The 26,306-nt window shown below is 38.3% G+C and overlaps 1 protein-coding gene across 5 annotated transcripts in view; it reads right to left on the bottom strand.

Moving 5' to 3' along the window:
• Positions 1 to 24,768, bottom strand: part of LOC147573574 (uncharacterized) — a 39,021-nt gene extending 14,253 nt beyond the window's left edge. Inside the window, exons 1-4 of one of the 5 annotated variants that reach the window (XM_086690947.1) lie at positions 24,465 to 24,552; positions 22,954 to 23,004; positions 6,022 to 6,110; positions 4,370 to 4,499 (exon numbers count right to left, since the gene is read on the bottom strand). In XM_086690947.1, coding sequence (XP_086547073.1) covers positions 4,370 to 4,499; positions 6,022 to 6,030 — 139 coding nt within the window. In that variant the 5' untranslated portion in view covers positions 6,031 to 6,110; positions 22,954 to 23,004; positions 24,465 to 24,552. Of the gene's footprint in view, positions 1 to 3,471; positions 3,604 to 4,369; positions 4,500 to 6,021; positions 6,111 to 22,953; positions 23,005 to 24,464 lie in introns of those variants that run through there. The other 4 variants (XM_086690946.1, XM_086690951.1, XM_086690949.1 and 1 more) reach the window with 4 other exon arrangements.
• Positions 24,769 to 26,306: the final 1,538 nt, after the last annotated feature.

Raw genomic sequence — 26,306 nt, 5'->3', positions numbered from 1 at the left:
ATAAAAAAATAGGGGCGTCTGGGTGGCTCAGTTGGTTAATTGACCAACTGTTGATTTTGGCTCAGGTCATGATCTCATGGTTCCTGAGTTCAAGCCCCCCATCAGGTTCTGCACTGAGAGTGCAGAGCCTGCTTGGGATTCTGTCTCCCTCTCTCTCTCTGCCCTTTCCCTGCTCTCTCTCAAAAATAAACAAACATTAATAAAAACACTTATTTTTGAGACACACACACACACACACACACACACACACACACACACACACACACACAGCGTGAGCGGGGGAGGGGCAGAGAAAGAGGGAGACAGAATCAGAAGCACACTCCAGGCTCAGAACTGTCAGCACAGAGCCCAACACAGGGCTCAAACCCACAAACCACAAGGTCATGACCTGAGCCAAAGTCAGACACAACGCTTAACCTGACTGAGCCACCCAGGTGCCCCAAAATAAACAAAAATTTAAAACAAAAATAAATTTTGGGGCGCCTGGGTGGCTCAGTTGGTTGAGCAGCCAACTCTTTGATTTCGGCTCAGGACATGATTCCAGGGTCATGAGATTGAGCCCTGCCTCGGGCTCCATGCTGAGAGTGGAACCTGCTTAAGATTCTCTTTCTCTGTTTCTCCCTCCCTCCTTCTTCCCCTCTCTCCCACTCACATGTATTCTCTGTCTAAAAATATATCTAAAATAAAATAATAAATAAATTTATTCTTAGGTAATATATTGTAGTGGTTACCAAACATGTCTGAACATTTGAACAACCTAAGTAGCTTCAAAACATAATATTTGTATCCCATGCTAAGAGATTGTGATTTAATTGGTCTGAGGTGTGGCCAGGGATCTGGAATTTTTAAACGAACTCCAGCTATGCATACAAATTTAGAAATTATTTCCATATTTTTTCCCAAAGTGTTCAAATATAATTCACATACCTACAGTTTATTCATTTAAAGTATATAATTCAATGATTTTTTTTCCAATTCAATGATTTTTAGTATTCACAGAATTGTGCAACAATGACCACAATCTAGAGATTGTATTCTTATCACCTCAAAAAGAAACCTGTGTCTATTAGCAGTCATTTCCAATTTCTCTATTTCCATTCTCCAATTCACCTTCATCTCCCACCCCCAGCACTTGGCAACCACTAATCTACTTTCTGTCCCTATAGTTGTCTATTGTAGACATTTCATATAAATGAAATAATGTAATATACAGTGTTTGCATCTGGCTTCTTTCGCTTAGCATGTTTTCAAGGCTCATCCATGTTGTAGTATGTACCAGAACTCCTTTTTATTGCTAAATAATACTCCATTTAAAGATATAACAAATTTTATTCATCCATTCATCAGCTGCTAGACATCTGAGTCGTTTCCACGTTTTGGCTGTTGTATTGCTAAATAGTAATCCCTTGTAAAATTTTATTTATTTATTCAGTCAATAGTACTTCATGTCTGTTGGCTATTTGTATTTCCTTTCCCTTTTTTTTTTTTTTCAACGTTTATTTATTTTTGGGACAGAGAGAGACAGAGCATGAACGGGGGAGGGGCAGAGAGAGAGAGGGAGACACAGAATCGGAAACAGGCTCCAGGTTCTGAGCCATCAGCCCAGAGCCTGACGCGGGGCTCGAACTCACGGACCGCGAGATCGTGACCTGGCTGAAGTCGGACGCTTAACCGACTGCGCCACCCAGGCGCCCCTCCCTTTTTTTTTTTTAAACAAAATAGTGATATTAACCCCTTATCAGACATATCATTTGTAAATATCTTCTCCCATTCAGTACGTTGTCTTTTCATTTTATTCATGGGTTTCCTTTGGTGTACAAAAGCTTTTTATTTTCATGTAGTCCCAAGAGCTTATTAAAAGATTAGTGCCTATGTATTCTTTTAGTTTAATGATTTCAGGTCTCAAATTTAGGTTTTAAACCCATTTTGAGATTATTTTTGTGTATGGTGTAAGAAAGTAGTGTAGTTTCATTCCTTTGCATGTAGCTCTCCAGTTTTTCCAGAACAAAGAAAAACATTTATTCAAAAGACTCTCTTTCCCCCAACTGGCTCTTGTTGCCTCCTTTGTTGTAGATTAATTATTTTAGCTTTAGTTTTATGAAAAATACTATTGGCATCTTGTTAGGTATTGCACTGAATCTGTGGTTTGCTTTGGGTAGTATGGACATTTTAACAATTACTAATTCTTCCAATCCACGAGCAGTGTATATCTTTCCAACTGTATTATCTTGAATTTCTTTCATCAATGTTTCATAGTTTTCAGAGTATAGGTCTTTTACCTCCTTGATTTGTTATTTCCTTTTTCTTGAACTGCCTATGAATGTCTTTTACCCACTTTTTAAAAACAAAATATTTCCTTTTCCTTAATCTATAAAAGCTTTTTATATTCTAGGTATTAATTTCATTGTTGTCAATATGAATTGCAAATATATTCACCCAATTCAAGGTCTTTTATTTTCTTTATGTCTTTTTATAAAGAAAACAATTTTCATTCAAACTTATCAATCTATTGATGATTATTTTTAAAAATATCTAAACAGAACCTTTAGAAATGTTCTTAGTTCTCTTTCAAATCTGACCCTCTATGAAAATCTCTTATTGCTTGTTATTTTTGTGATTTAGCTTATTTCTTTAAACATTTCACCAACATTTTATATTTATATCTAAAAATACCAATATGTGAAATCATTTGCCATGTAATCTGTTGTTTCTTTAGATTATCTATCACTCACCTATGACCTGTTTCCTTGTGGGTTGGATGATCTTTGTGAGCTCATCTTTTGTTGATCTTAATTTGTGAGAATTCTAAAACCCTCTTACTTTCCTTCAGAGAGGATGTGCATTTTCTTTCACCAGAAGTCAGAGGGCACCACCTCAAAGCATAAAATTTGAACTCCTTTTCTGGAGTTGCCAAATTATATTTATTTCTTAATTACTCTATCATTCACTCTTCTTTAATTATGCTTTTCTGTTCCTCCTACTAAGTTAACACCCACCCTAAACTCTCTACGTTTACTACTCCATCTGTCTGCAATACTGTTCCTGCACAGACTGGCCTGACTCCTGCCCTTACTTCAGTCAAGTCTTTGTTCAAGTATTACCTCCTTAGAGATGTTTTTTAAAAATCTACCTATCTAAAATAGCCCATCCATACTCCCCAGTTAATTTGCCTCCTCTCCTTTACTTTCAAATTCCTTCTTGTTGCCTGCAAACTATTATATTTATTAAATAAATGTATATATGTAAATATATACACACAAACACATATATTTTTATTTCTCCCAGAGAATGTAGCAGAACACAAACTTTATCTAGATCATCATTTCTCCAATACCTACTATAGTCCTTGGTAAAGAATAGGCTCTTAATAAATATATTTTGAATGAATGAATACATTTTAAAGGGAGACAATAATATAAATCTAAATACAAAAAAAAATCTAGAAAGGAATTGACTCCCAAGTTTACATACCACTGGAGAAAAGGAAGAGCTCCTCCTTTGAGAGTGGGAAGGACTATCATAAGAGACCAAAAGGGAGAAGAGTAGGGATTAGGTGGGATTCCTTAGAGAGATTGTGCTGAAAAGCCCTTGCTTTTCTTCTCAAGTCAGAAGTCTTTTTTCCACATGACTTGGGTCTCAAAGGCAGTGTACCAACCAGTAACTTCATAAAGCCTTCAGAGAAAAGAGGAGTGAATGGGTAAAAGACAGGGACTTCAAGAGTCTAAAGAATAAAGTGATCATTTAGGTTGGAAAATCACTTGTTAAAAGTTTTAACTGATATAGGATGTCTCTTATTTTGTTATAGGAAAAAGTCCAACAAACTTTCTTAGACAATCACATGTTCTTCCTGAGCTATTTTCCAATATAAGGTGGTTCTAGCACATTCATTCAAAGAACAATACAAAGTTCTTAAAATGTAATATTCAACTACAAAACAAAAATAGGAGCGAAAGTATTTGTTGTAATGGATTGTTTACCTGACCTAATCTACCCTATTACTATGTAAATAATATAAGCTTTTCTATTGTCCGAAAAACAATATATTCCTGGATCTAATTTTCAAAATATTTTTAACTCCTTTAGCATATCTAAATTGTAACAATGCATAGCCTGTTTTTCCTGACAATATTGTAAGTGTCCCAGAATTCAAATCTAGCCCCTTGCTTATCAAATGAGAGAAAGAAGAGCGATAATTACACTGGAAAATGGAGAAAGCAAATATGCCCTATGAAATATTACTATTTCCAGTAATTGAAATATTCTCATTCCTTTGAGAATAATAAGAGGCAATTCAGTTACTTAAAAACAATCGAAGAAAGCAGCCATTCCAAAGGTAGATCCTGAAAATACTAGGGGTACATTTCCTTACCTACTAGTGACACCAAGTTACTATAGTTCTCCAACATCACATCTCTATACAAATCCCTTTGAGCAGAGTCCAGGCATTCCCACTCTTCCTGAGAGAAGTCAATGGCAACATCCCTGAACATCACTGATCTCTGAAACAACAAATATAATACCAGTTGTGGAAATAAAGAAAATATTTTTTTCAACAGAGGGGAAATGACAGGGTACTCTCCACAAAGGAGGTAAAAAACAGCAGAAAGCCACTGACATAAATGAGACACTAAAGAAATCAATTCTTCTGAAGTACCAACATATTCCTGTTGCTATAGGTAATTCCTGCATATAGAACATCTCATTATGCAGATAAGTCTAGAAATTAAAGATGTAAAGTCGCAACTAAAAGAAATAGCACACAAAGGCAACCTGTACAATACTCTATCATCCACTCTTCTTTAATTACACTTGTATCTTGTGTATCATACGTTCTCAATAAATTCAAGTTTCTCTTCCTTATTCTTTAAGAAATAAGAAAAATAACTGGGGAAGTTTTTTTGTAAAATCTCATAAAATCTGCTTCTTATAAATTTTTTTTTTAAATTTTTTTTTTAACGTTTATTTCTTTTTGAGACAGAGACAGAGCATGAACGGGGGAGGTCACAGAGAGAGGGAGACACAGAATCTGAAACAGGCTCCAGGCTCTGAGCTGTCAGCACAGAGCCCGACGCGGGGCTCGAACCCATGGACCGTGAGATCATGACCTGAGCCGAAGTCGGATGCTTAACCGACCAAGCCACCCAGGCGCCCCGGCTTCTTATAAATTTTGTGTAAAATTAAGGAATTTACTGAAACTTCAATCCATCATTGTATCAGGATATTATCTCATAAACATTTTCCTTCTTACCAATAATTTAGTACATATTTTAATAGGCTGCAAAATAGCTCCATATAATGAATGTCTGACTTACTAAGTGTGCATTATTTACACATTTAGCTTACATAATAATCTCATAAGCATTTCTTACTTTTGGGAGTCTACAATTCTCAACAACTTTTGTGTGTGAATGATGATCTTTCTTGTACTATTTATCACTTATAAAATGTACATTTTTTCCTTGTTCTAAGCAACAGAAAGGTAGAAAAGATCATCTAAACTTACATGTACAAGATTAACACATAACTTTGACTCTCAAAGTTATCCATATTATTGCTTTATGTCAATTATGGATTACCAGGGAAGATCCCTGATCTCTTTCAGGCTCTAATCATGTTCTAATGGATCTTAAAAGCTCACAAAGCATGAGCTCTGAGGCCAGTCAAAACTAATGATCTTGTCTAACCAGGAAACTTAGGTATAAGGAGAAGTTCAAAGTTTTCTCATGTGTGGTACAATTAACAACCTTCTCTATCTTATAAAATCAGGGAATCTGCTTTTGTTAAATCAGTGCTTCTAGTCAAAGATGCTCCAAGTATTTTTGAGTAATTATGTGAATATAGGTTGATTAGAAAGACAAACTTAGGAAAGATCCTCATCACTTATAAGACTGGAATGCTGGGGAGCACCTTGCTGAGTGGGGTCAGTTAGGAAGGACATTTCAGAAATAAGGAATGCAAATGTGCACATACTCTGTAAAAAAAGTGACTACTTAAACAGAGCATGAAAAAACACCAATTTACCTGAGCCATGGTTTTTAGTGCTCCAAGAAATGATCAATCCTCCTCTGGATTCCTATCTTAGAGAAGCACAGAGTCTGAAAAAGGCAGAGCTAGAGACAAGAAAACCGAACCATGAGACCATGCTTTTTGCAAAGTTCCAAATGAGTAAGTCAGAATTATCTTTGTTGCTCTCTTCTTCCTGTCTCTTGCTCCCATCACCAAAAAAATACTAACTGGGACACGTACAGGTGATGGTTGTTACTCTGATCAAACTTAATGCTCTCTATATACAAAAAGACAATATTTACAACAACTTCTCTACTGTTTCTGAAAAAAAATTATAGATAATAGATTTATATCCTTTATGCCAAAAATAGAGATAATGACCAACAGTTATACACATTAAAAGGCACAATTAAATGCTTGCTTGCAACTACTTAAAATAAACAAATCAGATTTATAAGATGACAATATTCAACTAAGCATATTTTTAAGTTCCATTTTAAAATTTTTAATTCCAGTATAGTTAACATACAACATTATATTGTTTTCAGGTATACAATATACTGATTAAACAATTCTATACATTACTCAGTGCTTATCATGTTAAGTGTACTCTTAATCCCCTTCACCTATTTCATATACAACCCCACCCAACTGCCCCTCTGGTAACCATCAGTTTGTTCTCTATAGTTAAGAGCCTATTTCTTGGTTTGTCTTCTTCCTTTCTTTGCTTTCTTTCTTAAATTTCACATCAGTGAAATCATACAGTATTTGTCTTCCTCTAATTTCATTTAGCATTATACTCTCTAGATCCATTCATGTTGTTGTAAATGGCAATATTTCATTCTTTCTTATGACTAGGTAATATTCCATTGTGTGTGTGTATATGTATGTGTGTGTGTGTGTATATATATATATACACACACACATACTACTTCTTTATCCACTCATCTATAAATGGACACGTGGGCTGTTTCTATAATTTAAGTATTATTAATAATGCTGCAGTAAACATAGGGGTACCTATATCTTTTTAAATTCGTGTTCTCATAGTCTTTGGGTAAATATCAATAGTGCAATTACTAGATAATATGGTAATATCTTGGCTATTGTAAATAATGCTGCTACAAACATAGGGATGTATGTATCCCTTTGAATTAGTGTTTTGGTATTCTTTGGGTAAATACTGGTTGTACAATCTCTGGATCATAGGGTAGTTCTATTTATAATTTTTTGAGGAACCTGCACACTGTTTCCCAGAGTGGCTGCACCAGTTTGCATTTCCACCAATTGTGCACCAGGGTTCCTTTTTCTCTACATCGTCACCAATACTTATTGTTTCTTGTGTTTTTGATTTTAGCCATTCTGACAGGTGTGAGGTAATTCTCATTGTGGTTTTGACTTGCATTTCCCTGATGACGAGCGATATGGAGCCTCTCTTTATGTTTGTTGGCCATCTGCGGGTCTTCCTTGAAAAAAATGTTCATGTCTTCTGCCCACTTTTTAATTGATTAGGGGTTTTTGTTGATTTATATAGCTTTTTTTTTAATATATATTTTGGATTCTACCCCTTTATCAGATATGTCATTTGCAAATATCTTCTCCCATTCAATAAGCTGTCTTTTAGTTTTGCTGAATGTTTCTTTTGCTGTGCAAAGCTTTTTATTTTGAAGTAATCCCAATAGTTTATTTTTGTTTTTGTTCCCCCTGCCTCAACAGACATATCTAGAAAAGTGTTGCTATGGCTGATCAGAGTAATTACTGTCTGTGTTTTCTTTTAGAATTTTTATGGTTTCAGATCTCACATTAAGATTCTTAACTGACTTTTAAATTTTTATATATGGTATAAGACAGTGATCCAGTTTCATTCTTTTGTATGTAGCTGTTCAGTTTTCCAAACACCATTTGTTGAAGAGACTTCTTCCCATTGCATATCCTTGCCTCCTTTGTGAAAGACTAATTGACCATATAATCGTGGGTTTATGCCTGAGCACTCTATTCTGTTCCACCAATCTGTTTTTGTGCCAGTACCACACTATATTGATTACTATAGCTTTTTAGTATACCTTGAAATCTGGAATTGTTATACCTCCAGCTTTGTTCTTCTTTCTCAAGATGGCTAATGGGGGTCTTTTGTGGTTCCATATGAATTTTAGGGTTACTGCTCTAGTTCTGTGAAAAATGCTGTTGGTATTTTGACAGAGATTTCATTAAATCTATAGACTGCTTTGGGAAGTATGGACATTTTAACAGTATTTGTTCTTCCAACCCATGAGCATGGAATATCTTTACATTTGTGTTGTCTTAAATTTCTTTCTTTTTTCAATTTCATCAATTTCAATTTCTTTAATCTTTCATTTATTTTAAAGTTTTCCGAGTATAGATCTGTCACCTCCTTGGTTAAGTTTATTCCTAAGTATTTTATTCTTTTTGGTACAATTGTAAATGGGATTATTTTCTATTATTTATTTATTTTGAGAGAGTGAGCATGTGAGCAGGAGAGGGCAGAGAGAGAGAGAATCCTAAGGAGGTTCTGCACTGTCAACATGGAGCCTGAGGCAGGGGCCCAAACCCATGAACTGTGAGATCATGACCTCAGCCAAAATCAAGAGTCAGACGCTTAGCTGACTGAGCCACCCAGGTACTCCCTCCCCAGGATTGTTTTAACTTTTCTTTCTGTGTGTTTTTTTTAATGTTAATTTATTTTTGAGTGGGGGAGGAATAGAGAGAGGAGAAGACAGAGGATCTGAAGCAGGCTCTGTGCTGACAGCAGAGAGCCTGATGCAGGGCTTGAACCCACAAACCATGAGTTCATGACTTGAGCCAAAGTCAGACTCTTAACTAAGACTGAGCCACCCAGGCGCCCCTTGTTCTGCTGTTTAATGGATTTCTGTATATTGATTTTGTATCCTGTGAACTTAGTGAATTCATTTATCACTTCTAGTAGTTTTTTGGTAGAATCTTTTGGGTTTTAAATATATAATATTATGTCATCTGCAAATAGTGAAAGTTTCACTGCTTCCTTACTGATTTAGATGCCTTTTACTTCTTTTTGTTGTCTGATTACTATGACTAGGCCTTCCAGTACTATGTTGAAAAAAGTGGTAAGAGTGGGGGCGCCTGATGACTCAGCAGGTTAAGCTTCTGACTCTGGATTTCAGCTCAGGTCATGATCTCATGGTTCATGAGACCTAGTCCCATGTCAGGCTGTGCACTGACAGCATGGAGGCTGCTTGGGATTCTCTCTCTGCCTCTTCCCCATGGAAGAGGCACACCTCTCAAAATGGATAAACATTTAAAACAAAACAAAACAAAACATTGTGAGAGTGGACGTCCTTGTCTTGTTCCTGGTCTTAGGGTTTCCCAGTTTTTCCCATTAAGTACGATGTTAGGTATGGGTTTTTCATAGATGGCCTTTACTATCTTGAGGACTGTTCTCTCTAAATCTACTTTGTTGAGGGTTTTTATCATAAATGGATATACTTTGTCAAGTGCTTTTTCTGCATCTACTGAAATGCATGAAATGATCATATGGTATTTATCCTTTCTCTTGTTGATGTGATGTATGACACTGATTAATTTGTGAATACTGAACAACCCTTGCATCTCAGGAATAAATCCCATGTGATCATGGTGAATGATTTTTTAATGTATTGTTGGATGCGGTTTGGTAGTATTTTATTGAAGAATTTTGCATCTATGTTCAACAGAGATATTGGCCTGTATTTCTTTTTTTTTTTTAATTAAATGTTTACTGGGGCGCCTGGGTGGCGCAGTCGGTTAAGCGTCCGACTTCAGCCAGGTCACGATCTCGCGGTCCGTGAGTTCGAACCCCGCGTCCGGCTCTGGGCTGATGGCTCAGAGCCTGGAGCCTGTTTCCGATTCTGTGTCTCCCTCTCTGCCCCTCCCCCGTTCATGCTCTCTCTCTGTCCCAAAAAAAATAAATAAACGTTGAAAAAAAATTTTTTAATTAAATGTTTATTTATTTTTGAAAGAGAGAGACACAGAGCATGAACAGGGGAGGGGCAGTGAGAGGGAGACACAGAATCTGAAGCAGGCTCCAGGCTCTGAGCTGTCAGCACAGAGCCTGATGCAGGGCTTGAACTCACAAACTGGGAGACCATGACCTGAGCTGAAGTCGGACGCTTAACCGACTGAGCCACCCAGACGCCCCTGTATTTCTGTTTCTTACTGGTGTCTTTATCTGGTTTTGGTCTCAGGGTAATGCTGTCCTCATAGAATGAAAGAAGAAGTTTTCCTTCCTCGTCTGTTTTTTGCAATAGTTTGAGACTAGGCATTAACTCTTTAATAAATGTTTGGTAGAATTCACCTGTGAAGCCATCTGGTCCTGGAATTTCGTTTATTGGGAGTTTTTTGATTACTGATTCAATTTCATTGCTAGTAACCAGACTATTCAAATTTTCTATTTTTTCCAGTTCAATTTTGGTAGTTTACATGTTTCTAGAAATTCCTTAATTTCTTCTAGGTTGTCCAGTTTGTTAGCATATAATTTTTCATAATATTCTCTTATAATCTTTTGTATTTCTGTAGTGTCAGTTATTTCTCCTTCATTTATGATTGTTTAGATTCCTCTTTTTTTTTTTGTCTTTTTGATTTGTCTGCCTAAATGTTTATTAATTTTGTTGATCTTTTCAAAGAACCAGCTATTTCTTTTTCAAGTTTCTATTTCATTTACTTGGGCTCTAATCTTTATTATTTCCTTCCTTCTACTGGTTTGGGGTTTTGTTAGTTCTCTTTCTAGCTGCTTTAGGTGTAAGTTTAAGTTGTTTATTTAAGGGGCGCCTGGGTGGCTCAGTCAATTGAGCGCCTGACTTCAGCTCAGGTCATGATCTCACGGTCTGTGAGTTCGAGCCCCACGTCCGGCTCTGTGCTGACAGCTAAGAGCCTGGAGCCTGCTTCCAATTCTGTGTCTCCCTCTCTCTCTGCCCCTCCCCCGTTCATGCTCTGTCTCTCTCTCTCTGTCAGAAATAAACATTAAAAAATTAAAAAAAAAAAAACGGTTGTTTAAGTTGTTTATTTAAGATTTTTATTGCTCCTTGAGGTAGGCCTGTATTGCTACAAACTTCCCTCTTAGAACAGCTTTTGCTGAATCCCAAAGGTTTTGGATCATTGTGTTTTCATTTTCATTTATCTCTATGCATTTTTTGATTTCCTCTTTTCTTGCTTGGCCCATTCATTGTTTAGTAGCATGTTACTTAACCTCCATGTATTTTGTGTTCTTTCCTGATTTTTTCTTATGGTTGATCTAGCTTAATAGTGTTGTGTTTGGAAAAGTTGCATAATAGGACTTTAATCTTCTGAATTTGTTGAAACTTGTATTTTTTTATTTTTTTAATGTTTATTCATTTTTGAGAGACAACAGCATGAGTGGGGGAGGACAGAGAGAGAGGGAGACACAGAATCTGAAGAAGGCTCCAGGCTCTGAGCTATCAGCATAGAGCCCAACACGAGGCATAAACTCACAGATGGCAGATCATGACCTGAGCTGAAGTTGGACACTTAACCAACTGAGCCACCGAGGTGCCACTGTTGAGACTTGTTTTACTGCCTAATATGTGATCTATTCTGGAGAACATTCCATTTGCACTTGAATAGAATGTATATTCTGCTGTTTTAGGATGGAATGTTCTGAATATATCATTTGATCCATCTGGTTGAATGTGTCTTTCAAAGCCATGGTTTCCCTATTGATTTTCTTTTGGATGATTTGTCTATTGATGTAAGTAGGATGGTAAAGTCTCCTATTATATTACTATCAATTACTTCCTCCCTTTTTTTTTTTTTTAATTTTTTTTTTTCAACGTTTATTTATTTTTGGGACAGAGAGAGACAGAGCATGAACGGGCGAGGGGCAGAGAGAGAGGGAGACACAGAATCGGAAACAGGCTCCAGGCTCTGAGCCATCAGCCCAGAGCCCGACGCGGGGCTCGAACTCACGGACCGCAAGATCGTGACCTGGCTGAAGTCGGATGCTTAACCGACTGCGCCACCCAGGCGCCCCTACTTCCTCCCTTTATGTTTGTTATTAGATGCTTTATTTATTTGGGTGTCCCATGTTTGGTGCGTAAGTATTTACAATTGATATATATTCTTGTTGGGTTGTTCCTTTTATCATTAGATAGTGTGCTTTGTCTATTTTTATAATTTTTGTTGTTTTAATGTCTTATTTTGTCCGATATAAGTATTGCTACCCCAACGTTCTTTTCACTTACATTTACATGACAACTGTTCTTCTATCCCTTCACTTTCAATCTGCATGTGTCTTCAGATCTGAAATGAGTCTCCTGTATGCAACACAGAGATGGGTCTTGCTTTTTTCCCCATTCTGTCACCCTATGCCTTTTGATTGCAGTTTAGTCCATGTACATTCAAAGTAATTATTGATAAGTGTGTCCCTATTGCCATTTTGTTTACTTGTTTTACATTTTGTTACGGTTGTTTTTGTAGGTCTTCTCTATTCCTTTCTTCTCTCATTAGGTTTCTTTAGTGATATCCTTGGATTCCTTCCTCTTTATTTTTTGCATATCTATTTCTGGTTTTCTATTTTGGTTACAATTAGGTTTGTGTATAACATCTTCTGCATATAGTGGTCTATATTAAGTTGGTGGTTGCTTAAGTTTCAACCCATTCTTTACTCCTCCCCCCTCTGCATTTTAGGTACATGGTGTCATACTTTACATCCTTCTCTTTTATGAATCCCTTGACTGATTTTTATAAATATACTTAATTTTATTGCTTTTGTTCTTCCTACTTTTTTTTTTAACGTTTATTTATTTTTGAGACAGAGAGAGACAGAGCATGAACAGGGGAGGGTCAGAGAGCGGGAGACACAGAATCTGAAACAGGCTCCAGGCTCTGAGCTGTCAGCACAGAGCCCAATGCGGGGCTCGAACTCATGGACTGCGAGATCATGACCTGAGCCGAAGTTGGCCGCTTAACCGACTGAGCCACCCAGGCGCCCGTGTCCTTCCTACTTTATTATTACTACTTATGGTCTTTCCTTTCCACTCAGAGTCTCCTTTAACGTTCTATGTAGGGCTGGTTTAGTGGTCATGAATTTTTTTAACTTTTTTCTGGGAAACTCTTTGTCTCTTCTTCTATTCTGAATGATAGTTCTGCCAGAGTATTCTTAACTGCAGGGTTTTCTTTCAGCACTCTATGTATATCATGGCATTCCCTTCTGGCCTGCAAAGCTTCTGCCAAAAAATAAGCTGATAGCCTTATGGGTTTTTCCCTTGTATGTAACTGTTTTGTCTTCTCTTGCTTTTAGAATTTTCTCTTTATCACTCCTTTTTGCCATTTGAATTACTGTGTGTCTTGGTGTGGACCTCCATGTGCTGATTTTGTTGAGGGTTCTCTGTGCCTCCAGATCTGGATTTGTTTCCTTTCCCAAATTTGGGAAGTTTCTGCTATTATTTCTTCAAATAAGTTTTCTACCTTCTTTCCTCTCTCTTCTCCTTCTGGGATCCTTATAAAGTCAATGTGATTACACTTGATGGTTTCAGTTTTCTGAGACTATTCTCATTTTTTAAATTATTTTTTCTCTTTCTTATTCAGCATGATTGCTTTCCATTACTCTGCCCTCCTGTTTTTTCTGCTTTCTCTAGCCTACTACTGATTCCATCTAGTGTATTTTTAATTTCAGTTATTCAGTTCTTCATCTCTGATTGGTTCTTTTTTATGTTTTCTCTTTGTTAAGTGTCTCACTGAGGTCCTCCACTCTTTTCTCAAGTCTAGTGAGTATCTTTATGACCATTACTTTAAATTCCCTATCAGGCATATATTACTCATCTCTATTTTGCTTAGGTCTCCTGCTGTGATTTTGTTTTGTTCTTCCATTTGAGACACATTCCTTTGTCTCTTCATTTTGTCTCTTTATGTCTGTTTCCATGCGTTAGGAAAGTCAGCTATGCCTACTGCTCTTAAAAGTAGCACCTTATGAAGAGGTCCTATAGTGCCCTGCAGTGCAATGTCCCCTGTTCACCAGAACCTGGCACTTCAGGAGTGTCTTTTATGTGTGTCGCATGCGGTCTCCTGTTGTGGCTGAGCCATTTGTGGACAGATTTTGGTCCCTGTGTTGTTTCTGGGCCAGTCGGGGGCTGCACTGGGCTTAAGGTGAGTCACACCGGGTGTTTGCCAGAGATGCAGTGGCACCAAACTGCAGGGCACATTCCATGCACTGTCCCCTGAGAAGCTTTCATTGGTGGGCAGGGACTGCAGTCAGACCAGAGATCTGCCCCCAGCTCACTGCTGGGGCTACAGGTAGACTGGTATATGTGGTTATCTTCGCTTCTCCGCCAGGCAGGAGTCACACTGGAGTGACTGCTGGCTCATGTCAGGGCTGCTTGCACACTGCCAAGCTTGTGGCACCACTTTTGGAAAAGCTTCAGCCTAGCATATTGGAGGGGCAGGTCCTCAGGAGAATGCAGGTGTTGGGTGTAGGGTATTCACAAAGTTTGCACAGGTCTGCTGTGGGAAGGGACCTGGAGCAGAGGCCTGGCTGGAAGGGGCAGATCCACAGAAATATTCAGGGGCAGGGACACTGTTAGCAAATTATGTAACAAATATTAGTGCTGTACTGGCTCTCATAGGTGTCTGTGTGTGTAGGCTGGGGGCTGGGGAAGGAAAACTGGTACCTGTCAGCCCTTTTGTTCTTGGAGATGTTTCCCAGTGATTCCTGACCCTCCAGCACAAGTTCTGAGATTAGTAAACAAATCCCCCCAACATACTCCAAGCATTTTTTAAACTACTGCTTTTATCTTGTATCTCTGTGGGGCTGTTTATTGTGCTGTCTCTCTAAGAGCAGAGACTCAGTTTCCTCTCACCTCCCAACTCTCCCAGAGCCAAGCCTAGTGATTTTTAAAGTTCCAGGTGTTAAGCCCCACTGTTTCCAAGAACTTATGAAATTCAGCCACTCTGATTTTCTAAAGTTTGGGGGTTTTTTAAAGAGAGAGAAAGAAAGAGAGACAGCACATGCATGCAAGTGGGGGAGGGGCAGAGAGAGAGAGGGAGAGAGAGAATCCCAAGCAGGCTCCACACTGTCAGCGAGATCATGACCTGAGCCAAAGTTGGATGCTTAACCAACCGACAGAGCTACCCAGGTACCCCAGCCCCTCTTATTTTCAAAGACAAATGTTAAGGGGGTTCATCTCCCCATGTGGAAGTGCTTGGTGTGAGGGTCTCTCTTTTTTTTTCCCCTTTCCATGCCTACAGCAGTGTCCTTCTCTCCCATAGTACTGTGGGTCTACTGAGCTCCCAACTGCATCTCTACCCTCCTACCCTCTACAATGTGGCCTATTCTCTACATTTAGCTGTGGAGAGTCTGTTCTGCCAGTCTTCAGGTTGTTTTGTGAATTATTTACACTGATGTGGGTTTTATCTACTTGTATCCATGGTACAAGGTGAGCTTAGGTTCCTCCTACTCTAGCATCTTCCCCAGAAGTCTTCAACTAAGTAATGTTGACAACTTTTATTTATATTTGACATTTTGAAATAAGGTCTATATATGTGTATTTATGTATGTGTATATATGTATGTGTGTGATATGTTCATGTGTGTGTACAAAATCAATGAAATTTGTTATCTACAAATGCAAGCTTCTACAAGTATGTGATACTGGTAAGGAAAATATCACAAGTGGTGTTGCGATCAGTGCTGTAACTTTTTCAGGTGTTTAAAAAAATCTTGATAAATTTCTGAATAAAACAAAGTATAATCTTTTCTCAATCATTCCTGGAAGATTTAGCTAATAGTAAAACCATGCAATAACAGCAACATGATGAATTCAAAAATTTGTAAAAATCATGCAAAAATAATGTGTTATGTGAGAAGTTCTAGACCCAGTTAATTATAAACACATTCTTTTCCATAGCAATGGTCTTCATTTTACAGGTCATAGAATAATTATTTGCTGTGTACTGCAGAACATCTAGATTAGAAGTTAGCCAGGGGCGCCCGGGTGGCTCAGTTGGTTAAGCCTCCGACTTCAGCTCAGGTCGTGATCTCGTGGTTTGTGAGTTTGAACCCCGCGTCGGGCTCTGTCCTGACAGCTCAGAGCCTGGAGCCTGCTTCAGATTCTGTGTCTCCCTCTCTCTCTGCCCCTCCCCTGCTCACGTTCTGTCTCTTTCAATAATAAATAAACGTTTAAAAAAAAGAAGTTAGCAAACTACTGCCCACAAACTATTTTTGTAAATAAATTTTACTGGAACACATCTACACTCGTTTGTTTATAAACTGTCTTTGACTACTTTCACACTACAGTAGCAGAACTGATTAACTGCAACAGAGACCATCTGGCCCATAAAGCTTAAAGTATTTACTGTCTACCCCTTTATAGAAAAGGTCTCTGTCCTATAATTAAGATCCATGGCTTCAGTCCTTCAAAAAGCCAGAAGATTTCACATTCAACTCAGTTATTTTAACATTCAAAAGCATCCAGATATATTTCTAAAACACTTTCTAGGGAGAACCACTGCCCCTATAGAAAGTCAATCATGTAGGTATTTGATAAACATTTCATTATAAATTCTACTTCTTCCACATGTGGAAAGCTCAATAGATAACTGACCATGTTGGGGTGCCTGGGTGGCGCAGTCGGTTAAGCGTCCGACTTCAGCCAGGTCACGATCTCGCGGTCCATGAGTTCGAGCCCCGCGTCAGGCTCTGGGCTGATGGCTCGGAGCCTGGAGCCTGTTTCCGATTCTGTGTCTCCCTCTCTCTCTGCCCCTCCCCCGTTCATGCTCTGTCTCTCTCTGTCCCAAAAATAAATAAACGTTGAAAAAAAAAAAAAGATAACTGACCATGTTAACAACCAAAAATACTTCAGATAAGATGAAAAATCATAACTTCAGCACAAAGCTAAAGACACAAGGAAATTTAAGGGTACTAACTGTAAAAAGTGCCAAGCACTTCTTAAGAGATATAATAGGGGAGCTCCTGTCCCCAGCAGGGATTAAACTAAATTGTAATTTCCTTAAAGGTCAATAGTCCAACCACTCCAATTAAAAGACAACGTCAAGACAAGGAAAAAAGCAAATTCCAACTATATGCTCTTTATAAGAAATGTACTTTAAGTTTAAAGATATAAATGGGTTGAAAGTAAAATTGTGGAGGAAGATATACCATATAAATACTAAGCATAAGAAAACCTACATACCTATATTAATATAAGACAACAAACACATGAAAAGATGCTCAAATCACTGATCATCAGGGAAATACAAATCAAAACCACAATGAGATATCACCTCACATCTATCAGAATGGCTAAAATCAATAATATAAGAAACAACAGGCCGTGGCAAGGATGTGGTGAAAGGGGAACCCCTGTGCACTGTTGGCAGGAATGCAAACTGGTGCAGCCACTCTGGAAAATAGAATGGAGATTCCCCAAAAAGTTAAAAATAGAACTACCCCACAATCCAGCAATTGCACTATTGGACATTTATCCAAAGAATACAAAAATACAAATTTGAAAAAAAAAAAATTAATTCAAAGGGATTCATGCACACTAATGTTTATACCAGCACTGTCAACAATAGCCAAACTACAGAAACAACCCAAGTATCCACTGACTGATGAATGGATAAAGAAGATGTAGTGTATATGTGGGTTTACACACACACACACACACACACACACACACACACACACACACACACACACACACACTGGAATATTACTCAGCCATAAAAAGAATGAAATCTTGTAATTTGCAACAACATGGATGGAACTAGAGAGTATTACACTAAGCAAAATACCTCAGTCCAAGAAAGACAAATACCGTAAGATTTCACTATATGTAGAATTTAAGAAACAAAACAAATGAACAAAGGGAAAAGAAAAGAATGTCAAACCAAGAAACAGACTCTTAACTATAGAGAACAAACTGATGGTTACCAGAGGTGAAGTAGCTGGGAGGACTGGTAACATAGGTGATAGAGATTAAGGAGTGCACTTGCTGAGATGAGCACTGGGTCTTGTATGGAAGTGCTGAATCACTATATTATACACCGGAAAGTAATATTACACTGTATCTTAACTAACTGAAATTTAAATAAAAACTTAAAAAAAAAGAGAGAGAGAGGCAGAAAAGATATACCTCTACCATTTTATAGTAGTAAGCATACGAAAGCCTGTGCAGCTGTATTAATATAAGACAAAACAGAGATCAAGACAAAGAGTAATATAAGAGAAAAAGAGGACAAATTCATCAAGAAGACAGAAATCCTAAAGGTACACAGATTTAATAAAGCATAAAAATATCTGAAGCAAAAACTAACAGAACTAAAGGAAGAAATGGACAGATCCACAATCAGTTTTAGAAATTTTAACATCTTTCTCTCAGTAACTAACAGAACAAGTAGATGAAAATGTCAGTAACAATATAGAGGATTTATATACACTATCAAGAACCTTGACAAAATTGATACCACACTCACTATCAACAAAGGAGCTGAAAATAGTTGAGCTGCTAGTTGTCAGAAAAACTAAGACAATAAGCCAAAATGAAAGTAACAGTCAAGCTTTTAATTACTTACTAGTCAAGTAAAGCACCCAAAGAAAGCACTAGCTCTCACACTGTTCTATTTTCCCCCATGGAACAGCCCCTACAGAGAGTCAGATGGATCAGCACAGATGTAGAGAATCGTTTCACTGCCAACGCAGTACCAAACAAAAGCCTTCTCCCATTTCAGGGACCAGGGCCACAGAATCCAAAAGGAACCAAATCAGAGGGGATAAAGAGGATCCCATAGGCCAAAGATGAACAATCCGAGTATGAAAAAGAACAGTAATTGCTACAGAGTGACATATGTCAAATATAATTAAATCCACAAGTCCATAAAAATAATTCTTTTAAAGTTTATTTATTTTGAGAGAGAGAGAGAAAATGAGTGGGGGGAGCAGAGAGAGGGAGAGAGAGAGAATCTCAAGCAGGCTCTGCACTGTTGGCATGGAACTTGATGCAGGGCTTGAACTCACGAATCATGAGATCATGAGCTGAGCCAAAATCAAGAGTCAGACACTTGACTGAGCCACCTAGGCGTCCCATATAATAATAATTTAAAAGGAAAACACAGGATGAACTTTCAAAGATGCTGAAAAATAATGAGAAAAATCAGCTTTTATCCTAATATTTTTTTACATAAGTTATACTTCAGAGTAACCAAGACACTGATGACAGGATGGTTCCCTTTACAGAAGTATTCTAGCTAATAACTGCAGAAGAAATGACAGAATTACAGTATCATTTTATGACTCCTGATAAAATAATAAATTCCAAGAAAAGACAACCTATGGCTGCTAATATCACATAAAGGAAAACAACCAAATGTTATGCACCATGTCATAGATATACGCACCATTATGTACAAAGGATTAGTACAAAGCAAACAAGCAAAACCACAAAAAAACCTCATCAAGCCTCTAGAATTAAATACCAGTTTAGAAGAAATACAAAACATGTTAAATGACACAACATATAAGCAAGCAACAAAATCCAGAATATGGGTAACTTTATAAGAAAACTCTGTTTCTGGAACAAATAAACTGTAAGAAAAGAGAAAGAAAGATCAAGAAACATATCACACTATTACACTAAATAGACTAAACAGGCATTGTTGGATCTCAATTCTAATGCATATTTATGGACAATAGGAGAAATCTTAATACTGACTGGTTATTTCATAACATTAAGACAGTAGCAAGGATTTTTTTTTTAAGTAGTAATGATATTGTGCTTATGTTCTTTAAATAAAAAGCTCTTATCTTTTAGAAACACGTATTAAAATATTTGTGGATGAAATTTCATATCTGCAATTTACTTCAAAATAATCCTTTTTTTTTGTGAGGAGAGGGATCTAGAGATGAAACATGTTTAGCTATAAACTGATATTTGCTGAAGGTGAGTGATGGGTAGGGTACATGGGGATGCACTACACCATACTTTTTTCTTTCATATATGCTTGAAATTTTCTATAAACTTAAAGGATAGATTCCAAATATGAACCAAGATTCATTCTAAAGGAGTTTTTTTGAGTAACTGTTATTTTCTTCCTCATTTCTTTTTGTATTTTCTAAGTCATACCAACAAACATGTACTACCTTGATATCAGAAAACAAGAAAATAACAGCTTCATGAAATTGTAAAAAAGGACATACAGGGGCGCCTGGGTGGCGCAGTCGGTTAAGCGTCCGACTTCAGCCAGGTCACGATCTCGCGGTCTGTGAGTTCGAGCCCCGCGTCAGGCTCTGGGCTGATGGCTCGGAGCCTGGAGCCTGTTTCCGATTCTGTGTCTCCCTCTCTCTCTGACCCTCCCCCGTTCATGCTCTGTCTCTCTCTGTCCCCAAAATAAATAAACGTTGAAAAAAAAAAAAATTTTAAAAAAAAATTAAAAAAAAAAAAAAAGGACATACAATGGTTAAAAAAAGTCTCAATAAATTGAGAAAAAAAGTACAAAGATAAGACTTTTTTTAAACTTAGGTAATGAAGAAAAAGATGGGGAAGGGGAAAAATAAGGATGTGTTTCCATTTTATTATTGCTCAAGAGTTGTAATTCAGGTAGAATCTATGTCAAAAACCACAACATAAGCTAAAAGTAGGCCACTTCTAGAAATCTGAAAGATAAACCTTTACAAATAGAAACCATACATACTGTTATTGATTGCTATATTATACAATGGAAAAATATTGGGGCAAAAACCAAATGCCCACTCAGAAGACTGGGTGAATAGGGGCACCTGGGTGGCTCAGTTGGTTAAGCATCCAACATCAGCTCAGGCCATGGTCTCATGGTTTGTGGGTTTGAGCCCTACATTGGGCTCTGTGTAACAGCTCAGAGCCTGGAGACTGCTTTGGATTCTGTGTCTCCCTATCTCTCTCTCTGCGCCCCCCCCCCCCAACCACTCACACCCTCTTTCTGTCTCTCAAAAATGAATAAATGTTAAAAAAAAGTTTTTTTAATAAAAATTAAAAGACTGGGTGAATAAACTATTACTGCCAATCAAGAAATAGATAATTATAAAATAGAATAAGAAAGATCTCTCTAGGCTGCTAAAAATGATCTCCAGAATACATTAAACATATGAGAAAGAAAAAGATATAGTGTAGTATACATACAATACTCCCTTTTAATTACATACATATACATACAAACACATATACATAAACATGTACCATTTAAAAGAAAAATAGAAGAACAAACCAAAGAGAAGTACAGGTAGTTATCTATAGAAGGAAAAACGGAACAGGGTGGAAAGGACAGGAATGGACACCAGACTTCTCTGAATTTACCTTGTCTGTAGTTTTTATTTTGGAAATAAATATTTTATATAATTTTAAAATAAAATTAAATCAAAGGGGGGGGGGAAATCACTAAAAGTATAAGATGAAACAAATGAGCCTAACTGTAGGACAGGTTTTATCCTATTGAACTCCAGGAAATCTTGATTGTTTTTCTGTATTCAGATGGTTAGTAAAAATATTGGTATTGTTAGTTTGAAACTCTCTCCCCCAATCCAAAAGAAGGCAGAAAAGGAAAAGAGAATAGGGAACAGATGGGACAAGATGATGGATTTGACCCAAACCACATCAATAATCACACTAAATATAAATGGTATAAATATTTTAATTATAAGACAGAAATTGTCAAACTGTATAAAAACTGACTATGGCCGACAAAAAATGCCCCCTAATACCAGAACACAAACGGGTTAAAAAAAAAAAGGATAGAAAAAGATATTGCATGCTAACACAAATGAAAAGAAAGCTGGAGTGGCAACATTAAATATCAGACAAAGTAGATGCTCAGAGCAAAGACTACTACCAGGAATAAAGAAGAGCATTTCATAAGGATAAAGGGATCAATTCACCATTAGGACATACTATCTAAAACATTTATGATCTAATAACAGAGTTTCAAAATACATGAAACAGAAACCCACAGAAACTACAAGGAGAAAGAAATAAACCCAAGACAGAAAATCAGTAAAGTTACAGAGGATTTAAGCAATGCTATCAACCTACCTTACCTAGCTGACATTTATGGAACATTCCACTCAACAATAGCAGAATAGTCTTTCCAAGTGCACACCAAACATTCACTAAGATAGACCACACATTTTGGGGTCACAAAACCAATCTTAATGAATTTTAAAGAATTCAAGTCATACAATGTATTTCTCTGAACACAATGGAAGGAAATCAGTAACAAAAAGATCTCTGGAAGATCCTCATAATACCCAAAAACTAAATAACATATTTCTAAATAACCCATAAATCAAAGAAGAAATCAAGAGGCTAATTAGAAAGGAGTTTGAACTGAAGGCAGAATAAATAAGATTGGCAAGTGATACCTTTTGAGCTGGGCCTATGATGGTTCATTATACTTTTGTGTATGTTTGAAAATTAATAAATAGGAAAAGTTAAAAAAAAAAAACCATAATACTGCTATGTCAGAAATAACACAATATAAGGGTGCCTGGGTGGCTCAGTCAGTTAAGCGTCCGACTTCAGCTCAGGTCATGATCTCACAGCTTGTGGGTTCAAGCCCCATGTGGGGTTCTGTGCTGACAGCTCAGAGCCTGGAGTCGGCTTCAGATTCTGTCTCCCTCTCTCAGCCCCTCCCCCACTTGTGCTGTCTCTCTCTCTCTCTCAAAAATAAACATTTAAAAAAATTTTTAAAAAAGAACACATTATCTCCTTTTAAAATGTAGGAATCTCAAATCCATACTTCCTCAATTTAACCACTGTTGGGAAGTATCTATCATAATTAACTACACATATTCCATGCTCCCAATCTACAGAAAATTGCCTTGCCACCTCCATCATTTGAGAAAGCTTAACTAGGAAATTTCAAAAAGAAAACAAAGATTCCTATATCCTGAAAAAATAAAAGCATTTCTGGAAACTAAGAGGTAACATCTACTCACCTTGGACTTTGGTTTTGAATGTGTAACAGCCATTTTTTCCTCTTCTGGGCTCTACTCTCAGGAAAAGAAAAACCAATCATGAGATACTTGGCCTTTCTTAGGATATACTCTAAATCAGAATACACTCTCTTTCCCCTCCCCCATCTACCCTTCATTTAATGTGGAGGAAAATCAGAAGACTAGAACTTTCTGTATGGGAAAGAAGGTCCAAGATCACAGCTGTCTTGGGCTAGAATTTATTTCCGGATTCAAAACTGTCCACTGGAGATAGAGCCCTGCAGTGAAGTGCCACAGGCTCTAAAGTGTGTGACTGACTGGCTCCTCTAGCACATTCTCTGGAACCCCCCATTACATTTTCAAATGGCCTGTTTTGAAGGTGCTATCTGCTGTGGTTTAGAAGTAACTCATAGTCTTCATTCAGAGGCTCAAATTTCTGACTTCCTTCCTTCCTGTCATTTTTCTCCATTCAGTATCCTTAAGGCTATAAGGTGAGAGGACACCTGGAAGCCGCAGGGAACCTACATCTACAATCCCACTGTGAACTAAGGAGGAATACAGAAATGAAGCAATATAGGCCATGTGTGAAGGAGAGGTGGGGGTGGGGGGTGTCACTGAGGTCAGAAGAGAAAGAGGTCAAGTTCTTTAAGGACAAAGTCACAAGAGACTCATGATACAAAGGCAGACAGCCCCAGAATGAACCCCCAAAATACAAACGCCCAAATTTATCTGTGTATCTCACTAAACTCCCATAAGGTCACAGGCTATAAAATATATAAATGACTAGACAAAGTCACGCACAATCACATTTCCATAGTCACACAGCCAGAGTCACAATTGCCAAATTAATGTTATATCCTCAGACCACCTTTTGTCTTTAAAATCCAATCATATACAGAGCATGTACACACTCCAGCACATCCAAGCACCCTATCAGAGATACCCATGGCCCAAAACACACTTTCACAACACTTTTACTCTCTTCACACAGTCATGAAAAAGTGGCACACTCACAGTCCCACAGTCACACATATGGCACGCACTCAAAGAGAAAAATACAACCGTACCAGGTCAAGGAAAACAAGTGGACACAAACACCGTTGTCACAGTATCACTCTCATAACACCTCAAAATCGCAAGGAAGCCCCAGTAGTACACAAAATACACAATCGTATTAATAACCTCAAAATGACCCAAGTCCATCTAAACACCCTGTCACAGCAGTCCTGTCGCACAGCTCGCGGTCACAAGCAAACCACCAGTCACACAAGAGGTACACACACAATCACACTGTCACATGGCACATTCTCCGTCAGGTAAGCACGCGGTCACAAATACACTGTGACAGCAGTTATTACTCAGAGCTGCAACTCTCACTCACGCAAACGCTTACACACAAAACCAGAGCCGCATACGTCCATTCGCCCATACCAGTATCAGGCACAAAACGGCAAGAAACCGCCACACACACAATTCCAGTGACGCTTCCGCCCCAGCATTCCGGACATCCTCACCTCGACAGAAGCTGCAGTTCAGGATCCAGGATCTGGCGCCTGGGGTCCAAGCCCCGATTTCGGGTTCGCCCGCCCAACGGGAGCCGGGCCAAGCTCCTCCAGACGCTGCCCTCCCCACGCGAGGCCCCCAAACCGCACGAACAAACGGAAATGAAGCCGCATTGGGGACGCGGCGGCTCTGGGAAATGTAGTCCAACACCAGGAAGCCTGCGGCTGGCCGGCCGGGACGCTGGGAGGCCCAGTCTACTAACCCTCCCCTCGGTTCGTAGATTCCGCCGCTCGAACCCGCTTGCCCAAAGGCCGCGCCGCGGGTGTTTCTGGGAGTGCCCGCCTGAGCTCAATGCGCAGGCGTCGGGCGCGCCCTAGTGGAGTGATTGGGCCAGGAGACTGCTAGGGTGTGGAGCAGTCTAGGGTCTTACCGGATTTGCAGAAGGCGGGACCCTCAGGCGGGCAGGTGCGGGGGGAGGAGGGGGGCTGGAACTGAGGCGGGGACAAGCCGGAGCCTCAGACTCGCAGAGACCCTCGGGGTATCCTGACAGGCCCTTCCGTGTGTATGTGTGTGAGACCACACCGGACACAGTCGGGCGGAGTGGGAGTTCCTCGGCGGCTGGGTGTGTGGCTGTATGCTTCATGCTTTTGGGTGAGGTAGTTCATGCTTGAAGCTGCATGGTAATGACATTTTCTAACTGTGGGATTGGCTGACAGAAGAAGGGACCTCTGCTGTTGTGGTTTGTTTTTATCCATAATTAACAATGGTTGCGTGACTGATGATTTGTGTTATGCAAATATGCTTTTCTCCTGCCTTTATTTTAGTGTCTGTAGGACTCGCAGAAGAGCATGTGTGTGACAAAAAACGATAGATGGTCAAGTTATTTCTTTCTTGAACACTAATTTGATCTGGTAAAAAAAAAAAAGTTATCAATTTATCTGACAATTTAGACATGATCTTTCTGTTGGATCCAATATACATGTTATGGGGAAGAACGCAAAATCAACAGTTTTGTTTGCGAGAAACATGATTTCAAAGCCAGTCCTAGCATAACAGTCCCACGAAGTAGGCATCCATTCTTTTCTAATATTATGGGGACATTATTGGTTAAGGTTGAGAGGCCATGGACTAATAAAATAATAAAATAACTTATTACATAAAAAGATGTTACCGTGGTTCACGGAGAGAGAGAAACTTAAAGTTGTACGTTTTTTTTGGTAAGCCTGAACTTGTCTCATGGCTTTTTTTTTTTTTTTTTTTTTAATAAGGACAAAATTTGAACTTCCAGTACAGAGGCGGATAGAATTGTAAATGCACCACTCTTCTGGGTTTGGGGGAGTAGAATAATAAAACTTCCTCTTCCAGGACTTTATACTGAACACTTTGATCTCTTCCCAGTAATGTGACTGTATTAGCAAGTTTGGTGCCCAGGATTGTTGAGTGAATGAACCTGTGTACAGTAATCCACTATAAATGTGAAATAAAGATTGTCAAATTGCACTGACTTAGAGTGGGTCAAAGTGACCAAAAAATTGGTCCAAATCCAAATCAAGGTTGTACATTGCACTGGATGGACCTATCTTTACACAGACACACCCCCCACACAAATACATTTATTTCTTACATTTCTAGAAGCTGGGAAGTTCAAGATCATATACAGATGGATTTGGTGCCTGGTGAGAGCCCCTTCCTTGTTTGTAAACCTTCCTATCGTGTCCCTGTTTCCTTACATGGTGGAGAGAAAACATACCTTTTTAGTTTCTTTAAATGGGAGCAGTGTTCCTTTCACCTGCTTTCATGTTTCACAATGACATTTCTGATGAATCTAGAATGTTTATCTTGTAGAACAGCTA

Source organism: Puma concolor, chromosome E2, assembly GCF_028749965.1.
Source record: "Puma concolor isolate L17-30 chromosome E2, mPumCon1.1.hap2, whole genome shotgun sequence".
NCBI lineage: Eukaryota > Metazoa > Chordata > Mammalia > Carnivora > Felidae > Puma > Puma concolor.
Note: the sequence above shows the minus strand (reverse complement) of the source record. Positions and strands in the feature narration are given on the sequence as shown.